This window comes from Myodes glareolus, chromosome 6, assembly GCF_982192425.1.
Source record: "Myodes glareolus chromosome 6, mMyoGla1.1, whole genome shotgun sequence".
Lineage (NCBI taxonomy): Eukaryota > Metazoa > Chordata > Mammalia > Rodentia > Cricetidae > Myodes > Myodes glareolus.
Window position 1 is genome coordinate 41,903,464 of NC_142031.1, and position 19,355 is coordinate 41,922,818.

Here is a 19,355-nt window from a genome sequence, read left to right on the forward strand (position 1 = left end):
CAGCCCACATGCCCGGCAGGGTACAGGGTTGATACCAGCAGAATTAATTGACTCTGCATTTCAAGAAGTGTCTCTGCCCACATATCCACAGAAGGAGCCAGGAGTGAAGGAACAGTAGGGAGAAAGATTCAGACATCACAAGTCTCAGCTGACACCCAACCTGAAGGTAAAGATTGAGCTCCAGAAAGACCCACTGCCTTTGTCTCCCTGCCCTTTCTATGTCAGTGGTTCTCAACCTTCCTAATGCTGAGACCCTCTAATACAGCCCTCAATCATAAGGAATCATCTGTGAGCCCCAATCATAAAATTATTTCATTGCTACTCCATGACTGTAAATTTGCTACTGTTATGAATCATAATGTAAATATCTAATATGCGAACCCTGCAGGGGTTGAGGCCCACAGGTTGAGAACCATGGCCTTATGTAGTGTGTCAACTAGAAATGAAGTCAAAGACAGATTCAAAAGGTGTTAACATTAAGTAATCATCCAGTTTAAGTAACCCACAGTCTTCTCAGACCGCCAGCTCTCTAAATAAAGGGTAGTTTTGAGAGTCATCTGAAAGTAGTAGGTAATAGTAAATCCTGGGGTTCTGGTTACAGTAACAACATTCTTCCTGGGACTCAGCCTATCACTTGGAGCCCAGGACACTTTTCCTATCTGAGAAACAAATTTGTGTGTGTGTGTGTGTGTGTGTGTGTGTGTGTGTGCATGAATGTATATTGCAACTTTTTAAAAATTATTTTCTTTAAAAAACAATATTTTTTCATTTTACATACTAATCCCAGTTCCCACCCCCTCCTTCCTCCCACTCCGCCCTTCTCCCCACCCACCCCCCATTCACTCCTCAGAGAGGGTAAGGTTTTTCATGGGGAGTCTACAAAGTCTGTCACATAACTTTGAGGCAGGACCAAGGCCCTCCCTGTTATATCTAGGTTAAACAAGGTATCCCTCTATAGAGAATGGGCTCCAACAAGCCAGTTAAAGCACTAGGGATAAATCACAGTCCCAGTGCCAGTGACCCCAGACTGCATACAACTGTTGTATATCTCAGCTTTAATTACAGTTTATATAGCATAAGCTTAACTTGCTTATCACGCACAACCTCATAGTCTCTTATAAATTTACAAACATGTGCAACCATTGTCACTATCTAACTCCAGAAGGTTCCCCAAAAGAAACTCTAGACTCATTAACATATTGGAGATAGGGGCCGGAGAACCAAAAATTCAGGGTCACCCTCCCTGAGGACGTAGTGAGTTGGTGGCCAGCTTGGAGGAGACCTGAGGCTGGTGGCGTCTGCCCTGGGGTTGCTTTGGAGTCTTAGCTGCCCTCCCAGGAGTGGTCAGCTCTAGCCTAGTTCTATCAGAAGAAGGTGTGGATCCTTATGAAAATCACAGAAACTTGGGGTTGGAACTTGACTGGTGGGTGGGGCACCTTGTGATGTTATTAAGTTACAGATTCGAGTGGACAAGCAGGATAAGGTTGAGGCCACTTGTGTTTAAAGCTTTAGGCTGCATTTCTGCAGTGGCTTCTAGCCACCCATTGTGTGTGGGGAAGACGGAGGAGTTAGCCTTGACTTTCAAAACCACAGACGCCCCCAAGGAGCTCGGCTAGTGGAGGACACAGTCAAGGCCAGCATGATTGATTAAAAAGTGAAATGAGAGTCCAAGGAAGAAGAGGCAGAGAAGGCGAGAGCCCTAATCAAAGCTCTAGCTGGTCATAGCCGCTTCCTGCCCCCACTGCATCCACTTAGATGTCCAGCCTCCTCATACCCCTACTACTCTGGGTTCTGCACAGATTTGCCATAAGTGCTGTGGATACATGCAAAATACATTGCTTAATTAATTATCTTAACCCTGTGGTTTCTTTCAGCTCTCTTTTGTCATCTTAATGTAATTAGTGTATGTTTTAATTACATGCATGGCCTCCCAATTGAAATCAACTTTGACAGCTTGAGAAGCGTTACATCTAATTTTACCCAGTCTGTTTGGGGCAAGATTGCCAATAAAATTGCCTTGGTCCGTTTATTTTTATTATTTATTATTTTTTTGTATATGAGTGTTTTGTCTGCATGTATGCCTGTGTACCACTTGCATGACTGGTATCGGTGGAGGTCAAAAGAGGGAGTCAGGTCTTCCCTCATCCCTCGTCATCTAGAATTCCAGATGGTTATGAGCTGCCACGTGCGTGCTGGCAACTGAGCTCCGGAAGAACAGTCAATGCTTTGAACAGCTAACTCACCTCTCCAGCTCCGGTCTGATTATTTATAGAACTAATTGCTGTATAGTTTTAAAATCTACATATATTTTAAAATAAAAGCCTGTTAAGAAGAGGGAAGAAGCTCTTATATGGTGGTTCCTGTGCTGAACGTCCCAGGAAGCAGTAGCAACTCAGCTGATCCTCCAGCCTTATGTCCTCTCCCTGGTGAGGGATCAAAGTAAGCTTCACAGAATATTCCGGCTGCCCTCTGGCCCCAGGATGGTGTTGTCCTATAGGTCTGACAGAGTCAGACAGAGAGCACTGGGGACGAGCCAGGCCCGTGGATGGTGCTGCTGTCCTTGGATGCTCATCAAGACATCTTTGGAAACACTGTGACAAACACTGCTGACTGTCATGGCATTTGGTGAGTACCAGTTTCTTTGGCCTCTGAATGGTTAGGTACACCTCATGGAAAGCACAGAAACACTTTGGAGAAGGTCCCTAACTGACTTTTACCCCTCGGTGTGCTGGCCCCTTGGACGCCTGTGTCAACTCCATGGCAAGCCTCTGGCGCCATCTTGTGTTTGGAAGACCTATCCCATACGGTGAGCACAGACGGTCTCCTATTGAGGAGACCATTCCAGTCTAGTCAGTGGCAGCTGGGTGACACCTTCTGAGGCTGTGGGTGACAAGGGGATGGCATGTGTGCTGGAAGAAACAGAGGCCCCAGGAGGAGGAACACCACCAAAGATCAGAACTTCAAGGTAATCGAGTCCCATGAAGAAGAGGCGGGGGAGTAGAGAAAAGGAAGGGGCGAGGGAGAAACTGAGTCAGATTTTTCCCTAGAGTAGATTTATGTTCGATAGAAAAAGTATTATCCTAGTAAAAAAAAAATTTTTTTTTTTTTTTGAGCTAAGGCGATGCACCCATCTGGTGGATTTTAGCACAGGCCAGAACCATGAAAGTCAAAGGACAGGAGGGTCTTCCTTCTTCCCATTGTCCTCTGTTTTCTTATCTAAAAACAAAACAAAGTTTTAATCCCAGCACTCGGTGGGTAGTGGGTGGGGAGGCGTAGAAAGTTCCAGGAGGTCAGAGCTATATAGAGAGACCCTGTCTCAAAAACAGATAGACAGATAATAAAAATAAAACAAAACATAACTTTACCAGCTTTTATTCTATTGAGTCGCAGGGAGGATCATGAGTAAAAGAAAATCCAAGGCCTGAGAGGCTCAATGAACAGGAAAGCTCTCCCCTCTCTTCCAGCTACCTTCTCCACCGCCACGTCCCTCCACGCCTCCTCACGTGCCTCCTCCACGCCTCCTCACGTCCCTCCTCCACGCCCCCTCACGTGCCTCCTCCACGCCCCCTCACGTCCCTCCTCCACGCCCCCTCACGTACCTCCTCCACGCTCCCACTCCCCTCCGCCACGCCCCCTCACGCCCCCTTGGGAGGAGTTCTTCACCGACCTTTGGAATTACTCTCACACGGAACCTCGGACTCCGGGACTGCACGTCCGTGCTTGTCGCTTACTGAACTCGGGTAGCCAGACAGCTCCGCGTCCCCACGGTAACGTCGCCCCGGCCCCGCTGCGGCCCCCGCTTTCTCCGCGGTGACTTGTCCGAGTCCTGGCTGCCGTCCCGCCCCGGCGGCTCAGTTTGGTTTCCCGGCCAGCGTCTTAACGCCAGTTAGGGCTTTGGGATGGCAGCAGTCTGTGCGGATGGAGGATTCGCGTTTTCCATCTGCCGCTGGGGTTCGGCAGTGCGGGGAGAACCCCGAAACTCAGGGCAATGCGCTGTGTTCAGAGGCGAGAGGGGAGTGGGGGAGTGGAGCCTTAGGCCTCTGCGAACTCGCCAGCTGTTCTAGAGCCGCCTCCCATCCCCCACCCCATCGAGCCTGCCTTAACTCCAACCCATCTGCTGCTGAGGCCCGAGTCTCCAAGACTTTCCAGACGCAGAATATCGTGTTTATTCCTGTCTCCATTCTGGAATAAAATCCAGAGAAGTCCCAAGAAGTAATTATCACGATAATGTACTGCAGACGTTTGAGTACAGAGTCCTCACACAACAATCTAATGAAAGTGCAACTGATTCCTTTTTGAGCTTTGCTAAAAAACAACAACAACAACAACAAAACCTTCAGGTGTGTTTCTTGTAGTTGTTATAGACTGGGAACGCTGTCCCTTGAAGTCATAGGTCAGAATTGTAAGGAGCTTGGGCCTCTATGCTTAACCAGGCCAGCTTCTTATTGCTCACACAGAACTCTCTGGCACGAGCTGAGTTCAAGCCATGCTCTTTCTTTCCCCCGTTCCTTCCTCAGTCTTTCTTGGGTTGCAGAATCCCGAGCCCCCCTCTGCGCCGGGTACCATGTGGTCCATTCCACTGAGAACGGGGCTTTGGGGAAATGGTCCTTTTAGCAATTCCTTGTAGCCCAACCTGCTTCAACCCTGTTCCAGCATCTGCACAGTTTGGCTGGGGATTCAGTAGCTCACTTGTGGCATTTCCTTTATTCTGGTCCGGTCAAGTTAGGCAGCGAGGATTTCAGGCCAGCTTGCATATGCATGCGCTAACACTTGGAATTCCCTGTGATAACTGCAGGCCCTGCTGAGCCTCTGACCTTCTGACCCTGCTTCTGCCTTCTGAGATACTGTGCCTGCCTTGCTTATCCACTGCATTAGGCTTCAGGGTTGCCTTGCTTTTGTTCTTTGTCATGGGCTCCTGTGTGGGGTGACTGTTTACCCCAGATTCCTAAAGTCATTTCTGTTTACACACATTGTCCCAGCATGACAGCATCCATCTCAGTTCTATATAGTAATATTTCGGTTTCAGGCATGCCTAATGCACAAGACTGCAGATAGCGATGAATACGGCCCCAAATGGGACTGTGCAGTTATTTTAAAGTTTTATGTGATTTTATTTATTCCCTTACCTTTGTAATTTGATGGCACCATTCTGAAGCTCGAACTTTGTAGATAGCCAAGTCATGTTGCAATGTCGAAAGGTCGGACTCACCTGGTAGATAATTAGCACACCTGAATGCACAAGGCATTCAGGTAGGCAGCAAAAGTGGTGCATGGCAGCTGATGTAGAACTCACAGTGGACCCAAAGGTGTCAGAGACCTGAAAAGGAAACCACAACTTTGGGGCTAGAGATGGAGCTCAGTGGCAGAGAAATGGCAGAAAGCCTGGGTCTCCAGAGTCAGGAAGAGGAAAACGTAATTCTTCCAGGTCAATATCAGATCTCCCCTCCTCGTGGCAAGGGGGTAGACATGCTGAAGTGGTATTGGGAGTTATGTGTGGTCAAATTGATCACCCTAGTTACTGTGGAGCTTTAACATGGGAACCCCTAAATTCTGCTGTGATCTCTGTCTCATTCTAAGCAACATAAGGCCCTGAATCCATGCCAGGAGCCAGAGCCAATTAGCCATGGCTAGAGAGTTTCAAAGGCAGTATTCAAGTTATACTGCTGGCCTTCTAGATTTAGGCTCTGAGGTAGGACACAGGTTATTGGTAATAATGCCCAGCCTTCCTGATTTGCCTGGTATTGAGGGTCTCCTGGAACATGGGACTTGCAGTTTTAAAAATATATATATATGTATTTTGTTTAGTATTCATACATGCTTATAACGTGTTTTGATCAAATATCTGTCCCATTCCTTACCCCTCTGGTTCCTCCCCACAACTTTTCCCTCCCAATTTCACGCACTCTTTCTCTTTAAAAAACAGAAACAAAAGCCCCACAGAGTCCATTTAGTACGTAGGTCTGGGAGCATCTACTGGAGCATGGGTAGCCTCGCAGAGCCTGCATCCCTGAAGAAAACTGACTCCCAATTACCCATTCATGTAGGCTGTGAGTAGAGTAACAATGATCACGGATGAGCCAGTATCTTTGTAATAGGGTGGAGCGTCCTTTGGGATGCTCATATGGTAGATTAACATGGCTCATATGGTAGATTCATATGGCTCATAAGGTACATTCATTTCTAGCTTTTTAAGGAAATCGCCACACCACCTTCTATAGTGCTGGCAAAGGCTTGCACTCCCACCAGCAGTGAATAACTGCCCCCCTTTCCCCACATCCACTCCAGCTTTGCCAATGAGATATTCTGGTCTTTTCCCTACTAAGAAGCCTGTCGAAAATGGCAGCTACCTGCTATTGCTGTGATCTCTCTCCATTCCAAGGTTTTCTTGGTCACTGGTAAGGGTTGTGGTTCTCTTTTCCCAGCATGCTCCAGTACTTACACCTCGAGGTAATGGGCTCAATGGAGTTGCCTGTTTTGATCAGAAAGATCATAATTTACACAAGACTTGACAAAGCTGAGATGAGATTCAAATTAGGGCTGTCAAAGCCATGTCTGAGATGCATATCCCAGTGAGTGGTGGCTCATACATTAGGTCAGAGGGCTGTGTATACCCAGCTTTATCCTGTGGAGTTCCGGGAGCTTGAAGACCAACCGCCTCTGGGACTTTTCCTCTGCAGGCTTCTGGGGTCATGTGGTACACCAGCACCCGGGGAGTGGCCCCACGGGTCAACTTTGAGGGAGCCCTCTTCTCTGGCTATGCACCAGATGGGGGCCTCTATGTGCCAGAGGAGCTCCCACAGCTGGACAGAGAGACCCTGTGTCGCTGGAGCACGCTTTCCTATCGCAGCCTGGTGAAGGAGCTGTGTGCCCTCTTCATTGGCCTAGAGCTCATTCCAAGACATGACCTAAATGGTGAGTGTTGATGAATGTCTCTCTCATTCATCCAGACACCTAGATGACTATCTTGCCTTGTTGAGTGTCCTGGGACAGGTTGTCTCAAGCTGTAATGTGCAATTAATTTTCCACAAGGAGCTCAATTTTAAAAGCAGACTCTAATTCAGTAGATTTGGGTATGTCTTAGTTATTTTTCTATGCTATGATAAGTTACCATCAAAGCAACTTAGAGAAAAAAGAGTTTATTTGGGACTTACAGATTGGGATGGTTAGAGTTTATGACCATCATGGTAGGGAGCATGGTACCTACACATATATACAGGCAAAACACCCATTTATATAAGATAAATAAAAATACAATAAAAAGATTTGATGGCATAAGTCACAAAATAATCCCACACCAGTTCAGAATTATGAATAATAAAAGGGTTATTTATTTAAGGGGAAAACTTACAGATCACTGTCTTAGACAACAGTGCTCGGCACAAACAGGAACAGAGTCTAGCAGCCGGAAGTGGGAGCTGGAAGCCAGAGAGTGGGCACACAGTTACTGCTGCTTTTACAGTATATAAGACCACACCCAGGTGGTCTGGTATCTTAAAGGCTATTGGCTGAAGGAGCAAAATGTGCTCCCACAGCAAAGATTCATTTAAAAAGTATGCAAAATGAAAACTAGATGTTTTCTATAGCCAGTTCTAGCCTCTGGGGTATTTGAGGAATATTTGAGCAGCTTAATACATGTCCCCCCAGATTTTTCTAGACCTTTACAATTCTGTTCCTAAATATGTCATTTAAGATCAGATTTTCTGGGCTTTTTAGCTGGCAATGAGAGATAAAAAGTTTATAGAAGCAGAAGAGAACTTGAAGAGATAACGCGTTCACCTGCTGTCCAATCGCTACTCTCACAGATCTGATTGACCAAGCTTTCAGCCGATTCCGCCACAGAGATGTGGTCCACCTGTGCAGGCTGAAGAATGGGCTGAATGTATTGGAGCTGTGGCACGGGGCCACATACGCCTTCAAGGACCTGTCCCTCTCCTGCACAGCTCAGTTCCTGCAGTACTTCCTGCAGAAGAGGAAGAAGCATGTCACCATCGTTGTAGGTGCGTGTGGGGAGGGGAGGGTCCTTTAGCACCCCAGCTGGAGTGTGCCCATGCGCAGGATTGAACCTCTTAAAACTTATGCTATCAGTTCTTGTAGATCAGCAGTTCTCAGCCTGTGTGGCCATGTTCCTTTCGGGGTTGGATGATGACCCTTTCACAGGGGTCACCTAGGACCATCAAAAAACACAGATATTTACATTGTGATTCATAACAGTAGCAAAATTATAGTCATGAAATATCGATGAAAGTAATTTTATGGTGGGGGTCACCACAACACTGTATTAAAAGGTCACAACCTTCCAGAAGGTTGAGAGTCAGTTTTTAGAGGGTTTCTAGCCTATTTTTATGCCACAGATTCTGCATTGGTTAATTTTCTCATCGCTGTGACAACATACCTGACCGAAGTCACTTAAGGGAGGAAGGCTTGCTGCTCACAGTTGCGGTTCACATGGCAGGGAAGGCGTGGTGTCTTGAGGCATCAGTCACACTGTCTCAGCAGTCTGCAAGCGAGTAGCATGGATGCCGGTGCTCATCTTGCTTTCTTGGCTTTGTTTTGTCCAGGACCATAGCTCATAGAGTGGTGCTGCCTACATTCGGGGTTGGCCTTCCCTTTTCAGTCTAACCTTTCTGAAAATGCCCTTATAGACACATCCACATGTATGTTTCCTTGGTGATTCTAAACACCATCAAGTCAACAAGATTAGGTATCATAGCTCCCTTTGTTTGTCTGCTAAAGCATGCGGATACTTCTCATAATAATTTTAGGTATATAGAATACTCGTTTTGTCCTGAATTTTATTAGCATATTTAAGGACCCTGGGCTAAGTACTAAACACCTATCTTTCAAGTATTTGAAAACCATTTGTTGCTGCATTGGGCACCAATATTTAAAGGTCAATTTCATTCTTTTTTCATTCCCCTTGTTCTAAAGAGAGGGGTCTGTCTCCTTTCTAGGAACTTCTGGGGACACGGGAAGTGCTTCCATTGAGAGTGTTCAGGGATGCAAGAATATGGACATCATTGTTCTGTTGCCCAAAGGCCGTTGCACAAAGATTCAGGAGCTCCAGATGACAACAGTGCTGAAGGAGAATGTCCATGTGTTTGGAGGTAGGTGCAGGGGCTGAGTGGTCCTGGCTTGACTGGCTGTTTTCACAGGTGGGATTAGCTGTGTATGGCAGTGCCTTGGCTTAGCTTTGGGAAGGTTCTGAGCTTCAGTTTTCCACACTAGCTGGCATATGGCTTTAAACTTGCACTGTGTTGAACGATTGCAGCTGATTCAGGTATCTGTCAGGGCTGCCTCTGTGCAGGTCCCACATGTAGGCAACCATGTAGAACCATAACTTAAGCCAAGCGTTTGCTTAGTTTGGGGCACTAAAGTGTTGTGGGCACAAATGTGCTTCATAGTTGAGAGACCATGTCAGTGCATTTTGGCAGTTCATGGGCCAGTTTATAATTAATTCACACTCTCTGTGCGATTTTTCTAGCAAGCAGAGCAGACCCGAGAAATTGCTGCTACCAAGAAAGCATGCTTTACTCTATTCTTTCCCAAGCTTTCTCAGGCTTTCTGTGGAAGCAGTCATCCACGTGGGTGCCATTCTGTAACATGAGGGCCGGCTTGGTGGGGTTTTTGTTTGCCCAATACCCCACAGCTGGCAGGCCCCAAAGAAAATCACACAGAGAGTCTGCATTAATTATAAACTGATTGACCCATTAGCTCAGTCTTCTTATTAGCTCTTGTAGGTTATATTAACCCATTATTCTTATCTATTTTAGCCACATGGCTCGGTACCTTTCTCAGCAGGGCAAGTCACATCTTGTGTCTTCAGTGATCTGGGCAGGAATGGAGAAAGAGCTTCCTTCTTCCCTGAATACTCCTATTCTCATCACCCTACCTCTTCCTGCCTGGCCAATCAGTGTTTATTTAAAATATGATTGACAGAATACAGACAATTCTCCCGCACCAGACAGACTCCTAGGTCATGACTGTAAACAGAGCCAAATATTAAAATATGAAGCTGCTCTGTGCTGCCTGCTACCAGTTCTGCTATAGTTGGTCATATAATGAAGACCTTGACTTTACCATGGGAACGGTAGCTTTAGGGGTCTTGGTTGGGGTTTTACACACTCTGACCATGCAGCCTGGCACTTGATATACTTGATACACAGGAAATGTTCTAATAATCAATCAATCAATAATGACTATAAGGGGCTGGAGAGACGGCTGAGGGGTTAAGAGCACTGGCTGCTCTTCTAGAGGACAGGGTTCAATTCCCAGCACCCACATGGCAGCTCACCACTATCTCTTAACAGCAGTTCCAGTGGGATCTGATGCCCCCTAGAGCCTGCGTAGGCACTGTATGCACATGTTACACAGACATACATGCAGACAAAACACCCATACACATAAGATAAAATAAATTTTAAAATAGATAAATAAAAATAAAATTCCTTCTACAGCTTGCCTGTGTCCTGGTTTAGTCCTGTGGTGGTCCCAGTGAAAATGGCCCCATAAGCTCATATGTTTGAATGCTTGGTCCCCAGTCTGGGAAGGATTAGGAGCTGTAGCTTTGTTGGAGGAGGGGTCCCTTTGTTGGAGGTGCATCATTGGGGATAGGTTTTGAGGTTTTAAAAGCTCAGGCCAGGTGGGTGCCCAATCTCTCTCTCTCTCTCTCTCTCTCTCTCTCTCTCTCTCTCTCTCTCTCTCTCTCTCTGTCTCTCTCTCTCCCTTGTGCTTATGGACAAGGATGTAAGCTCTCAGCTACTGCGCTAGTGCTATGCCTGCCCCCAGTACTATAGCCATGGTGGTCATGGACTCTAACCCTCTGAAACTGTAAGCCCCCCAAATCTCTTTCTTCTACAAGTTACGTTGATCATAGTGTTTTATAACAGCAACAGAAAAGTAACAAAGACACACAGCAAGTGTGTTGCCCAGCCACTGGGTTTATAAAGGTGATAATTTCCAAGTACAATGTGTAAGTCCTAAGCACCAAGTACTTAGTAGACACTAGATGTTCATTGATTATAGTATATATTTTTTAAACTGGAAGTAACAGAAAATCCAACTCAGTCTATCTGGAAGAACAGTTCCCAGCTTCTGTAACTGCGATGCCCAGGGATGAAGTAGGCTCTCACTTGGTTGATTCTCAGGCTCAGCATTACTATCAGGAACCCAGTACTTCCCAGTCTCTGCTCTGCCCTCCCCAATCCTAGGCTCCTTCCTCTTGAGGTCACAGAATGGAGACTTGAGGTAGCCAAGTCTCCCTTTTCCTCTGGCTCTTAAAAGCAGGGGTGGTTTCTCTAGCACTCCAGCAAATGTCCTTCTGAGTCTCAGTGACCTGAATGTCTCACATGTCCATCTTGGATCCAACTCCTGATCCCATGGGGTCAAATTGGCTTGGCCTTAGCAAAGCAATGGGCCACCACTACTGAACTGGGCTGCTTGGTGTGTACACGTGGACTTACAGATAGTCCTCATCTTCATTGCTGCTCTACAGTGATGTCGAGAGAAAGGTTTACAGCCCGAGTGTGTCCTGGTATTTTCCCCAGTAACCCTCACACATACACATACACCTCACCTTGAGGTATGGATGCAAGTGAAGAAATAGATACAGATGTCAGGTAAGGGTCAGCCCTGGTGCAGCTACTCAGGCAGCTTGACTGGGGTGTTGATGTGTTAGACTGGTAGAAAATTTACCCAATAGTTCACCCCATAAATTAAACCAATGTGCACAGCTCCAGGGGGAAGTTCTGCCCGAGCAAGCTTACCTAGCACATAGCAGCAGGGGTCAGGCCGCCCACACTTCCCCCACAGGAGAGACATGACCATTGCCCCTGGCCCCAGTAGGGTTCACATCTTTCAGTTGAATAAACACCCCCTCCTCCTTTCCAGAAGAGTGAAGGACATACTCTTCATGGAATAGTGAAGGCTTGGAATATAAGGGGAATTCTTTTCCCAATATCCAGAAGGCTGACATATTATATCTTATTTTATAGTTGGAAATAGTTCTGCCCGCAGTTTCTCTTCTCCCAAATGAGGACAAATGCTCAGAGTCACTAAAAAACGTGGCCTGGATTTTATCCCCGTGGAGCTTATACAGAGCCTGGGAAGCCAGGCCAAGCCATGTGAAAGTGAAGGAAGCAAAGTCCCCTCTAGTGATAACTCTGTCAAGGCCACACCTAATCCTCCCAAGCAGTTCTACCAACTGGGGACCCAAGCACTCAAATATATCAGCCTGGGAGGGCCTTGGTGGAACCCAGCGTGACTGCCCAGGCCTCCTGCTGCTCCTGAGAGCTGCCTTCTTCTCTCTCCCGGGCAGTGGAAGGAAACAGTGATGAACTCGATGAACCCATCAAGGCCGTGTTTGCTGACGTGCCTTTTGTCCAGAGGCACAACCTGATGAGCTTGAACTCCATCAACTGGTCTCGGGTCCTGGTGCAGATGGCACACCACTTCTTTGCTTATTTCCAGTGTGCGCCCTCCTTGGACACGCACCCCCTACCCCCTGTGGAGGTGGTTGTGCCAACAGGAGCTGGGGGTAACCTTGCAGGTAAGAAGGCCCAGGGATGCAAATGGACTTTCTAGAAAGCACCCAGTCTTTCAAGCTGTCTTTTTGCCTACAAATGTGGCGCAAAAGAAGTCTGTGTTTTTATTCTAAAGAGGACAGAAAACCACATGGGATGCCCTGGGTTTCTTCCAGCTTGCAGAGGACAGGGACAGAACAGTTAGGGTACTGCAGTGGAAGGAGATTGAGGACTCAGCCTGGGGAATTTCAGCGGCCTAGCCTATGCTTACTTGCTCGGCAGATAGTACACAGAAATCAAGGATCAGCCACAAACATAGCTGTGTCCTTTCCCCAAATTTGCACTTCACTTCCAACTCTGCCCACGGCCTGCTGAGGGACACCTGCTTTGGGCCATAGCACAGTGTGTTCTCACTACCCTGGGGCCATGGGAAGTAGAAAGGACTCTGGCATCTGGAGGTCTGGCCTTGGCTCTGCCCTTTACTAGCTGAGCATTAGAGAGTTACTCAGCTGTGAAAGGCTGACTGATCACGTGCTCAGAGCCGCCTGTGAGGAGCAAGTCTGGCTGTTGGGCACATGTGAACTTTGTCCAGGGAAAGTGCTGTCCAGCTGCCTGGCACCAAACACTAAGAAACAGTCTCAAGCATTAACTGTGCACCAGATGCCACTGTTCTAAGTGCTTTTCATGGGTTAATGATTTCATGGGACTAGGACAACGTGGCTGTCTCCTGATGTGCATGGACAGTTGGTTCTAGGACCCCTGTGGGTACCAAAATCTGTGGACGTCCAAGTCCCTTCTGTAAAATGGCATGGTGTTTGCATATGACCTACACACATATGTGCACCTGAGTACTTTAAACCACCTCCGGATGATGTAAAACAGCAAACAATAAGCAGATGTTATCTAAATGGCCATTGTGCTGTAAGGAGTATTTGCAAGACAGAGTATGAGCATGTTTAATACAGGTGTAATTTTCTTTTCTTGAGAGGTTCTCACTATGTAACTCAGGCTGCCCTTGAACTCAGTATAGCCCAGGCTAGCCTGGGAAGTCTCCATCCTCCTGCCTCAGCTTCCCAAATGCAGGGATTATAGGATGTATCACCACAGCCTACTTTGGATAGTTTTAATTCCTGGTCAGGTGAGTCTGCACTCAACTTCCGTCTGCATTATTCTTACCGTTTTAGAATGAGGAACTGGACACAGAGAAGCTAGCTTCCCCTGTTTACGCAGCTGGCTGGTAGTGGAGCCAGGTTGACAGCCCGGGTAGACTGGAGTCCACATCCTTGCTGTCTCTTGAGAAGACGATGGTGTTAGCTCTGTCTATGGCATTGCTTCTCTAGGCATCAGGGGTAAATTAGGTGAAATAGCAAAACCTTCATAGTGGTTAGGAGACTCCTTGACTTCTTAAAGGAAGACAGAGATGATAGTGGGCTGGCAGTTAGGCAAGGACGGCTGGTTTCCCTCCTACTCAGAGGGTGGCACCCAGTGTGCTTCCCTTCAAGCTAGTGATGCCACCAATAGCTGTGCCACCAATAGCCACTTGGCACAAAGTAAAACATGAGCAATACCCAGAGAGGACATTCCCATCTGGCACTTTTCCTAGGGACCCATTCGACCGAGTCTTTGTGTCCACCCGAGCGTCCTTTTTTCCTCATCACTGAAGGGCACTGTAAAGTTTCCGTGAGGATCAAGTGTCAGGAGAGTATGAATGGGCTTTACACACTTAAGGGTGATAGTGGTAAATATTCCCACCAACCCCCCCAAAAAGTAAGGGCGTGGAGATGGATTCAGTAGGTGAAGTGTTGGCCACACAAGTCTGAGTTTGGATCTTTAGACATAAAACTGGACATGGCAGCACATATCTGTAATCTCTGTGCTCCCACAGCAAGATGACGGAGACTGAAGCCCCAGAAGCTGTGTCACTAGCCTGGCGTATCAGCAGTGAGCAGTTAGCTACCCTCCCTAAAGCAAAGTGGAAGGCAAAGACCTGGGCTCTGCAGTTTGGTAGGATTTGGGCAAGACGTTCGGCCTCTGGTGCCTTTGTTTCCTCTTCTGCATTGGGTGACCTCACAAACTTCCTAAGTGTGTTAGTCCCTGGTGGGCAGGGCACAGTTGCCCTCCTCCTTGGCTCTCCCCACTCCTGTGGCTCTTCCCCTCTCTCTGTTCTCGTCTTCAAACAGCCTAAGAGTTTGTCTGCTTTTATTAAGCTCAGTTTAAAATAAAAGTTCTTTGCTTTTGTCCTAAAATCCTGTTGTCTTCCCGTCTTGTCCCAAGCTGGATGCATTGCTCAGAAGATGGGCCTGCCCATCCGCCTGGTTGTGGCAGTAAACAGCAATGACATTATCCACAGGACTGTCCAGAAGGGAGACTTCTCTCTGTGTGAGGTTGTCAAGCCAACCCTGGCATCCGCTATGGACATTCAGGTGGGCCTGTGGGGGGAGAAGAGCGGTTCCTGAGGTGGGGGGGCAGGACTTGGTAAGGTTGGAACGAGGGTGGCCCAGGACCCTGCCTCTCCACTCAGGTGCCTTACAACATGGAGAGGATCTTTTGGCTGCTCTCTGGCTCTGACAGCCAGGCAACAAGAGCCCTCATGGAGCAGTTTGAAAGAACCCAAAGTCTGCACCTACCCAAGGAGCTACATAGCAAGGTTGGTCACTGGCCATATGCGGTGGGAGTGGGTCTCTGCAATTTCCATAGCCAGCAGAGTAACCATCTGACGGAAGCAAGAAGGCACCTGAGTTCAACAAGACTCAGTAGACAGTGTTGATTCAAACGTCTGGTGTCTGACCTCTAGTGGTTTATTTTAGGCATGCTTAAGCACAGCACAATGTGGTGAAAATTATTCTTTTGATGATTAATTCAGTCCTGTGTACACAATAAAGTATACATAAATCTCCTTGGAGAACCAAATAAGCTAAATACGGACCAGGCACAACTACTTCGAAACTCTTCAAAACTCTTCATAAGGTCCATAAAGATTGAGTCTCTAGATTAACTCATAAGGGCCTGGGGGATGATCCAGCACTGGAAGGGTCCCTACCACCCAGAACAAAGGTCACCAGGCTAGCAAACACACACATCCAGCCTTCTAGGTGGACAGATAGTGGTTATTACATTCCTTCCCTCAAAAGAGCAACCCTGTAAGCTAAACATTCTAGGTTCCCCTAGCGCTTATCTGTGAGCACAGAGACGCTGTTCCTCCTATGACATCCCACGGAGGAAGGAAAGGATGCAGCACAGGACAGACTTGGGGTTGGAAGTCTGAGCAAGGGAGGGGGAGCCAGGAACGTCACGGCTGGCACTGATTGGATGAGGAGAGTTGTGAAACACTAAGCTAGCTTCATAAATGTGGCGCCTCAGTTTCCTCATCTGGAGAGCGGGAATAATAAGAAAGCCTGTCCCATAAGGCTGCTGTGAGGTTTGGGCGAATAGATACACGGGGATGGAGTGGGGGGGGGACTTTCCAGACTGCTGGGAATATACAGCTCCATGCGGCTACTATTTCCATTTTCATCTATTATTGCAATAATAGCAACACCTGTGCAACAAGGGCAGTCATTCTGCCACTCAGGTATGGACAGAGACTATAGCTCTTTCTGGTCCTCGTCTCTCTCCTTTGTCGCTGTCTCTCTGCCACAGGAGGAGAGACTCTGTTTAGTTAATAAATATGTTTTATTTATTTTAGAAAACTAGTTAGAAAGCGTTGCTTTTATTTGAATGCAGCCTGTGATGCCTTAAATTTCTGTGCCTCACTCCCACGGGGTGGCCCTGCTGGCTCTGCACGCTCACCCCGGGTGATTGGGACAGCTACCCCTGACCAAGAGTGACTGGGACAACTACCCCACTTCAGCTCTCCTCATCATAAAGTTCTAGGATGTGCTCCATCTAGATTGCACAGTCTGATTTTACTTCAGTGTCCTCCACTTTAAGAGAATCCTCATTTACCAACTTGGTCTTCCCAATTCCTTTAACTTAGTCCCTTACATGATATAGTTGCTCTTGGTTAGTGTCCCTCCTCAAGGGTTCTTCTCAAAACTGGGTATAGTTATCTGGCCTGAATTATGCCCTTGAAGACTAAAGTGGGAATTCCTTCTTTTAGAATCTATACTGCTTGAAAAACTTTCCATTATTTTTATTTAATGTTTATGAATGTTTATTTGTGTGTATTGTATGTGTACCTTATGCATGCAGTGCCTGTGGAGGCCAGAAGAGGGCATCAAATCCCCTGGAACAGGAGTTACAGATGGTTGTGAGCCACCATGTGGGTGCTGAAAACCAAACTTGGGTCCTATGCAAGAGAAAACTAATCCATCTCTCCAGCCCTATGCTGCTTTTGACATAGCCAAACATTAGTTTGTTTGGCCCATGGTTTGTGCCATGGAATCAGTATTCCTTCTCCTTATGTAAGTGGTCATCATATCCTCTGTTTTTTCATTTTCTCCATGCTGTACTCAGAGGACACCATATTTGCTGGAAGGGCATTTATCCATCCATCCATCCATCCATCCATCCATCCATCCATCCAGTCTGTCTGCTGTGGTTCAAGAACTAGGTTAGGTGATGGGAATATGAAGAGAAAATGCAGCTGTCACACTAAGTGATGTATGTAGGTGGTAGAGCACATACTTAGTATGCATTCGGTCCTGCATTCAATCCTCAGAAGTGGGAAAAGGAGGAAGATGAGGAGGAGGATGAGAAGGAGGAAAAAAATATTGGTTGCCATCTCTGACCTTCATCAGGAAATATCTATATAAACAATCTATGGATCACTTGGTCTCTGATGGCACTGAGTACATGTTTAGTGTTTGCTATGTTGTAAGAACGCAGAACATCTTCAGGAAATTATCTGGCATTCTGAATGCTCAGGGAGACTGAGAGGGAGCTTTCCTCGGCCTGTGAGTACTAGGAAGATTTCCAGGGAAGGTGCTCCTAAGCAGGGTGGGAACTGACCGGGTAGCTCTCATACCACAGGCAATTTGAACACCCGTGACTTGCATTGTATCTGGCTGTAGAACAAGACTGTGTGCTAGTTTAAATACATTGGGGTATTTAGATCCCCCAAAACTTCTACAAATCCTACTGCTAAAGAAGCTCAAAACTATAATTGAGCCTGGTGGTGGTTGCTCACTCCCTTAATCCCAGCATTGGGAGGCAGAGGCAGGCAGATCTCTGTGAGTTTGGGGCCAGCATGGTCTACAAGAGTTAGTTCCAGGACAGGTTGCAAAGCTACAGAGAAACCCAGTCTCGAAAGAAAAAAAAAAAAAAACGAACTGTAATTGGCTCAAAACTCGGAAACTGATTCTACTCTGAGTTGGGTTAATATTGAGTCTATAGCATTCATCTGAGTCCTGGTGCTGGCGTGGTTGTGGATACAGCAGGGTTTAGTCTGAGTCCTGGTCCTGGCGTGGCTTTGTATACAGCAGGGCTTAGTCTGAGTCCTGGTGCTGGCATTGTGTATACAGTGAGGTTTAGTCCTTCTGTGACTCACCGGTCCCAACATTCACCCCTGTCTTCTGACCTTTCAGCTTTCAGAGGCAGTGACATCCGGGTCGGTGTCTGATGAAGCCATCACCCAGACCATGGGCCGCTGCTGGGAGGAGAACCAGTACCTGCTGTGCCCCCACTCAGCCACAGCGGTGAACTACCATTACCAGCAGACTAACAATAGGCAATCCAGGTACCAACAGTGAGGTCTGGGGCACTGGGGACATAGCTCTTCTCTAAGCAGGGCTTGCAAGACTAAGGATAGTGATGTTGGTGAGCATTGGGTTCTGTGCCCCAAGCTACAAATGCACTTAAAAGAGGTGTGAACCATATCCATGGTCATGAGGGGAGGTGATGCCTGAGCTGGGTCTTCGTTGGGAAACTTTGCAGGCTTATCCAGGTAAGTTCAAGGTACTAATCATGTCTCTGTCTTGTCCCCCGCCCCAAACCTTTCCCCTGGTCCTCCTTCCTCCATCTTCTCCTTCCCTATCATTCTATCTGTTCTCTCCTGTCCTGCCCCATCTTCAGTAACATCTCCCGGTGCTGCCTGGCCCCTGCCTCTGCAGCTAAATTCCCAGAAGCAGTCAAGGCTGCTGGACTGACTCCGCAGACTCCGGCAGAGATCCTAGCCTTGGAGCACAAGGAGACGCGCTGCATCCCAATGCGGAGAGGGGATGACTGGATACAGATGCTGCGGAACACAATTGAGGGCCTGTCCCAGCGGTGGGAAGGTTGTGCTGTGAACCCCTCAGAATAGCCAGGCTGCAACTGGTTTGAAGACTCTTGTCCCGGGACTGGCTGGGACAAGATGGCACAGTAATTAAGAACTCTTGTTCTTGGGTCTTCCTGAGGGCCCAAGATTAGTTCCAAGTACCCAAGTCAGGTGGCTCACAACCATGTATGACTCTAGCTATAGGGGTTCTGACACCTCTAGCCTCTGTGGGCAATACACTCATATGCACAAATACACATAAAGATACACATGCCTACCTATAATATAAAATAATGAAAATAAATCTTTTTTAAAAGTTTCTTGTCCCAGCTAGATGTGGTAGCACATGCCTCTAATTCCAGCATTTAGGAGGAGACAGAAAGGTCTCTGTGAGTTCTAGATCAGCCTGGTCTACATGGAAAGTTCCAGGACAGCCAGATCTATATGGTAAGTTTGTGCTTTTAAGAATATGTTCCTGTCCCAGGAAGCTTTGCCATTGAACCGCTCTTGTCCTGGCTTCTGGGGAAAGCTGCTGCCAGTGTTTCCTGAGAATCTGCTCTAGGGGATGAATGGCAGCTGGGGTAGAGGGTGGTGGACCTTGAAAGGCTCAGCAGGACCATTCTTAATATGCAAGTTTCTTG

The 19,355-nt window shown here is 47.2% G+C and overlaps 1 protein-coding gene across 3 annotated transcripts; it reads left to right on the forward strand.

Annotated features, from left to right (window-relative positions):
* Positions 1-3,624: 3,624 nt before the first annotated feature.
* Thnsl2 (threonine synthase like 2) lies at positions 3,625-19,033 on the forward strand. Of its 3 annotated transcripts, none has more exons than XM_087907156.1 (9): positions 3,625-3,767; positions 6,678-6,912; positions 7,803-7,997; positions 8,952-9,104; positions 12,314-12,544; positions 14,793-14,941; positions 15,040-15,165; positions 18,044-18,195; positions 18,531-19,033. In XM_087907156.1, exons 2-9 carry the CDS (start codon positions 6,690-6,692, stop codon positions 18,757-18,759), a joined length of 1,458 nt encoding a protein of 485 aa, XP_087763282.1. In that variant the 5' UTR covers positions 3,625-3,767; positions 6,678-6,689; the 3' UTR covers positions 18,760-19,033. The 3 variants fall into 3 exon arrangements, with proteins under 3 accessions (XP_087763282.1, XP_087763284.1, XP_087763283.1); XM_087907157.1 differs by lacking the exon at positions 3,625-3,767 and adding an exon at positions 3,829-4,340; XM_087907158.1 differs by lacking the exon at positions 15,040-15,165.
* The last annotated feature ends 322 nt before the right edge of the window (positions 19,034-19,355 follow it).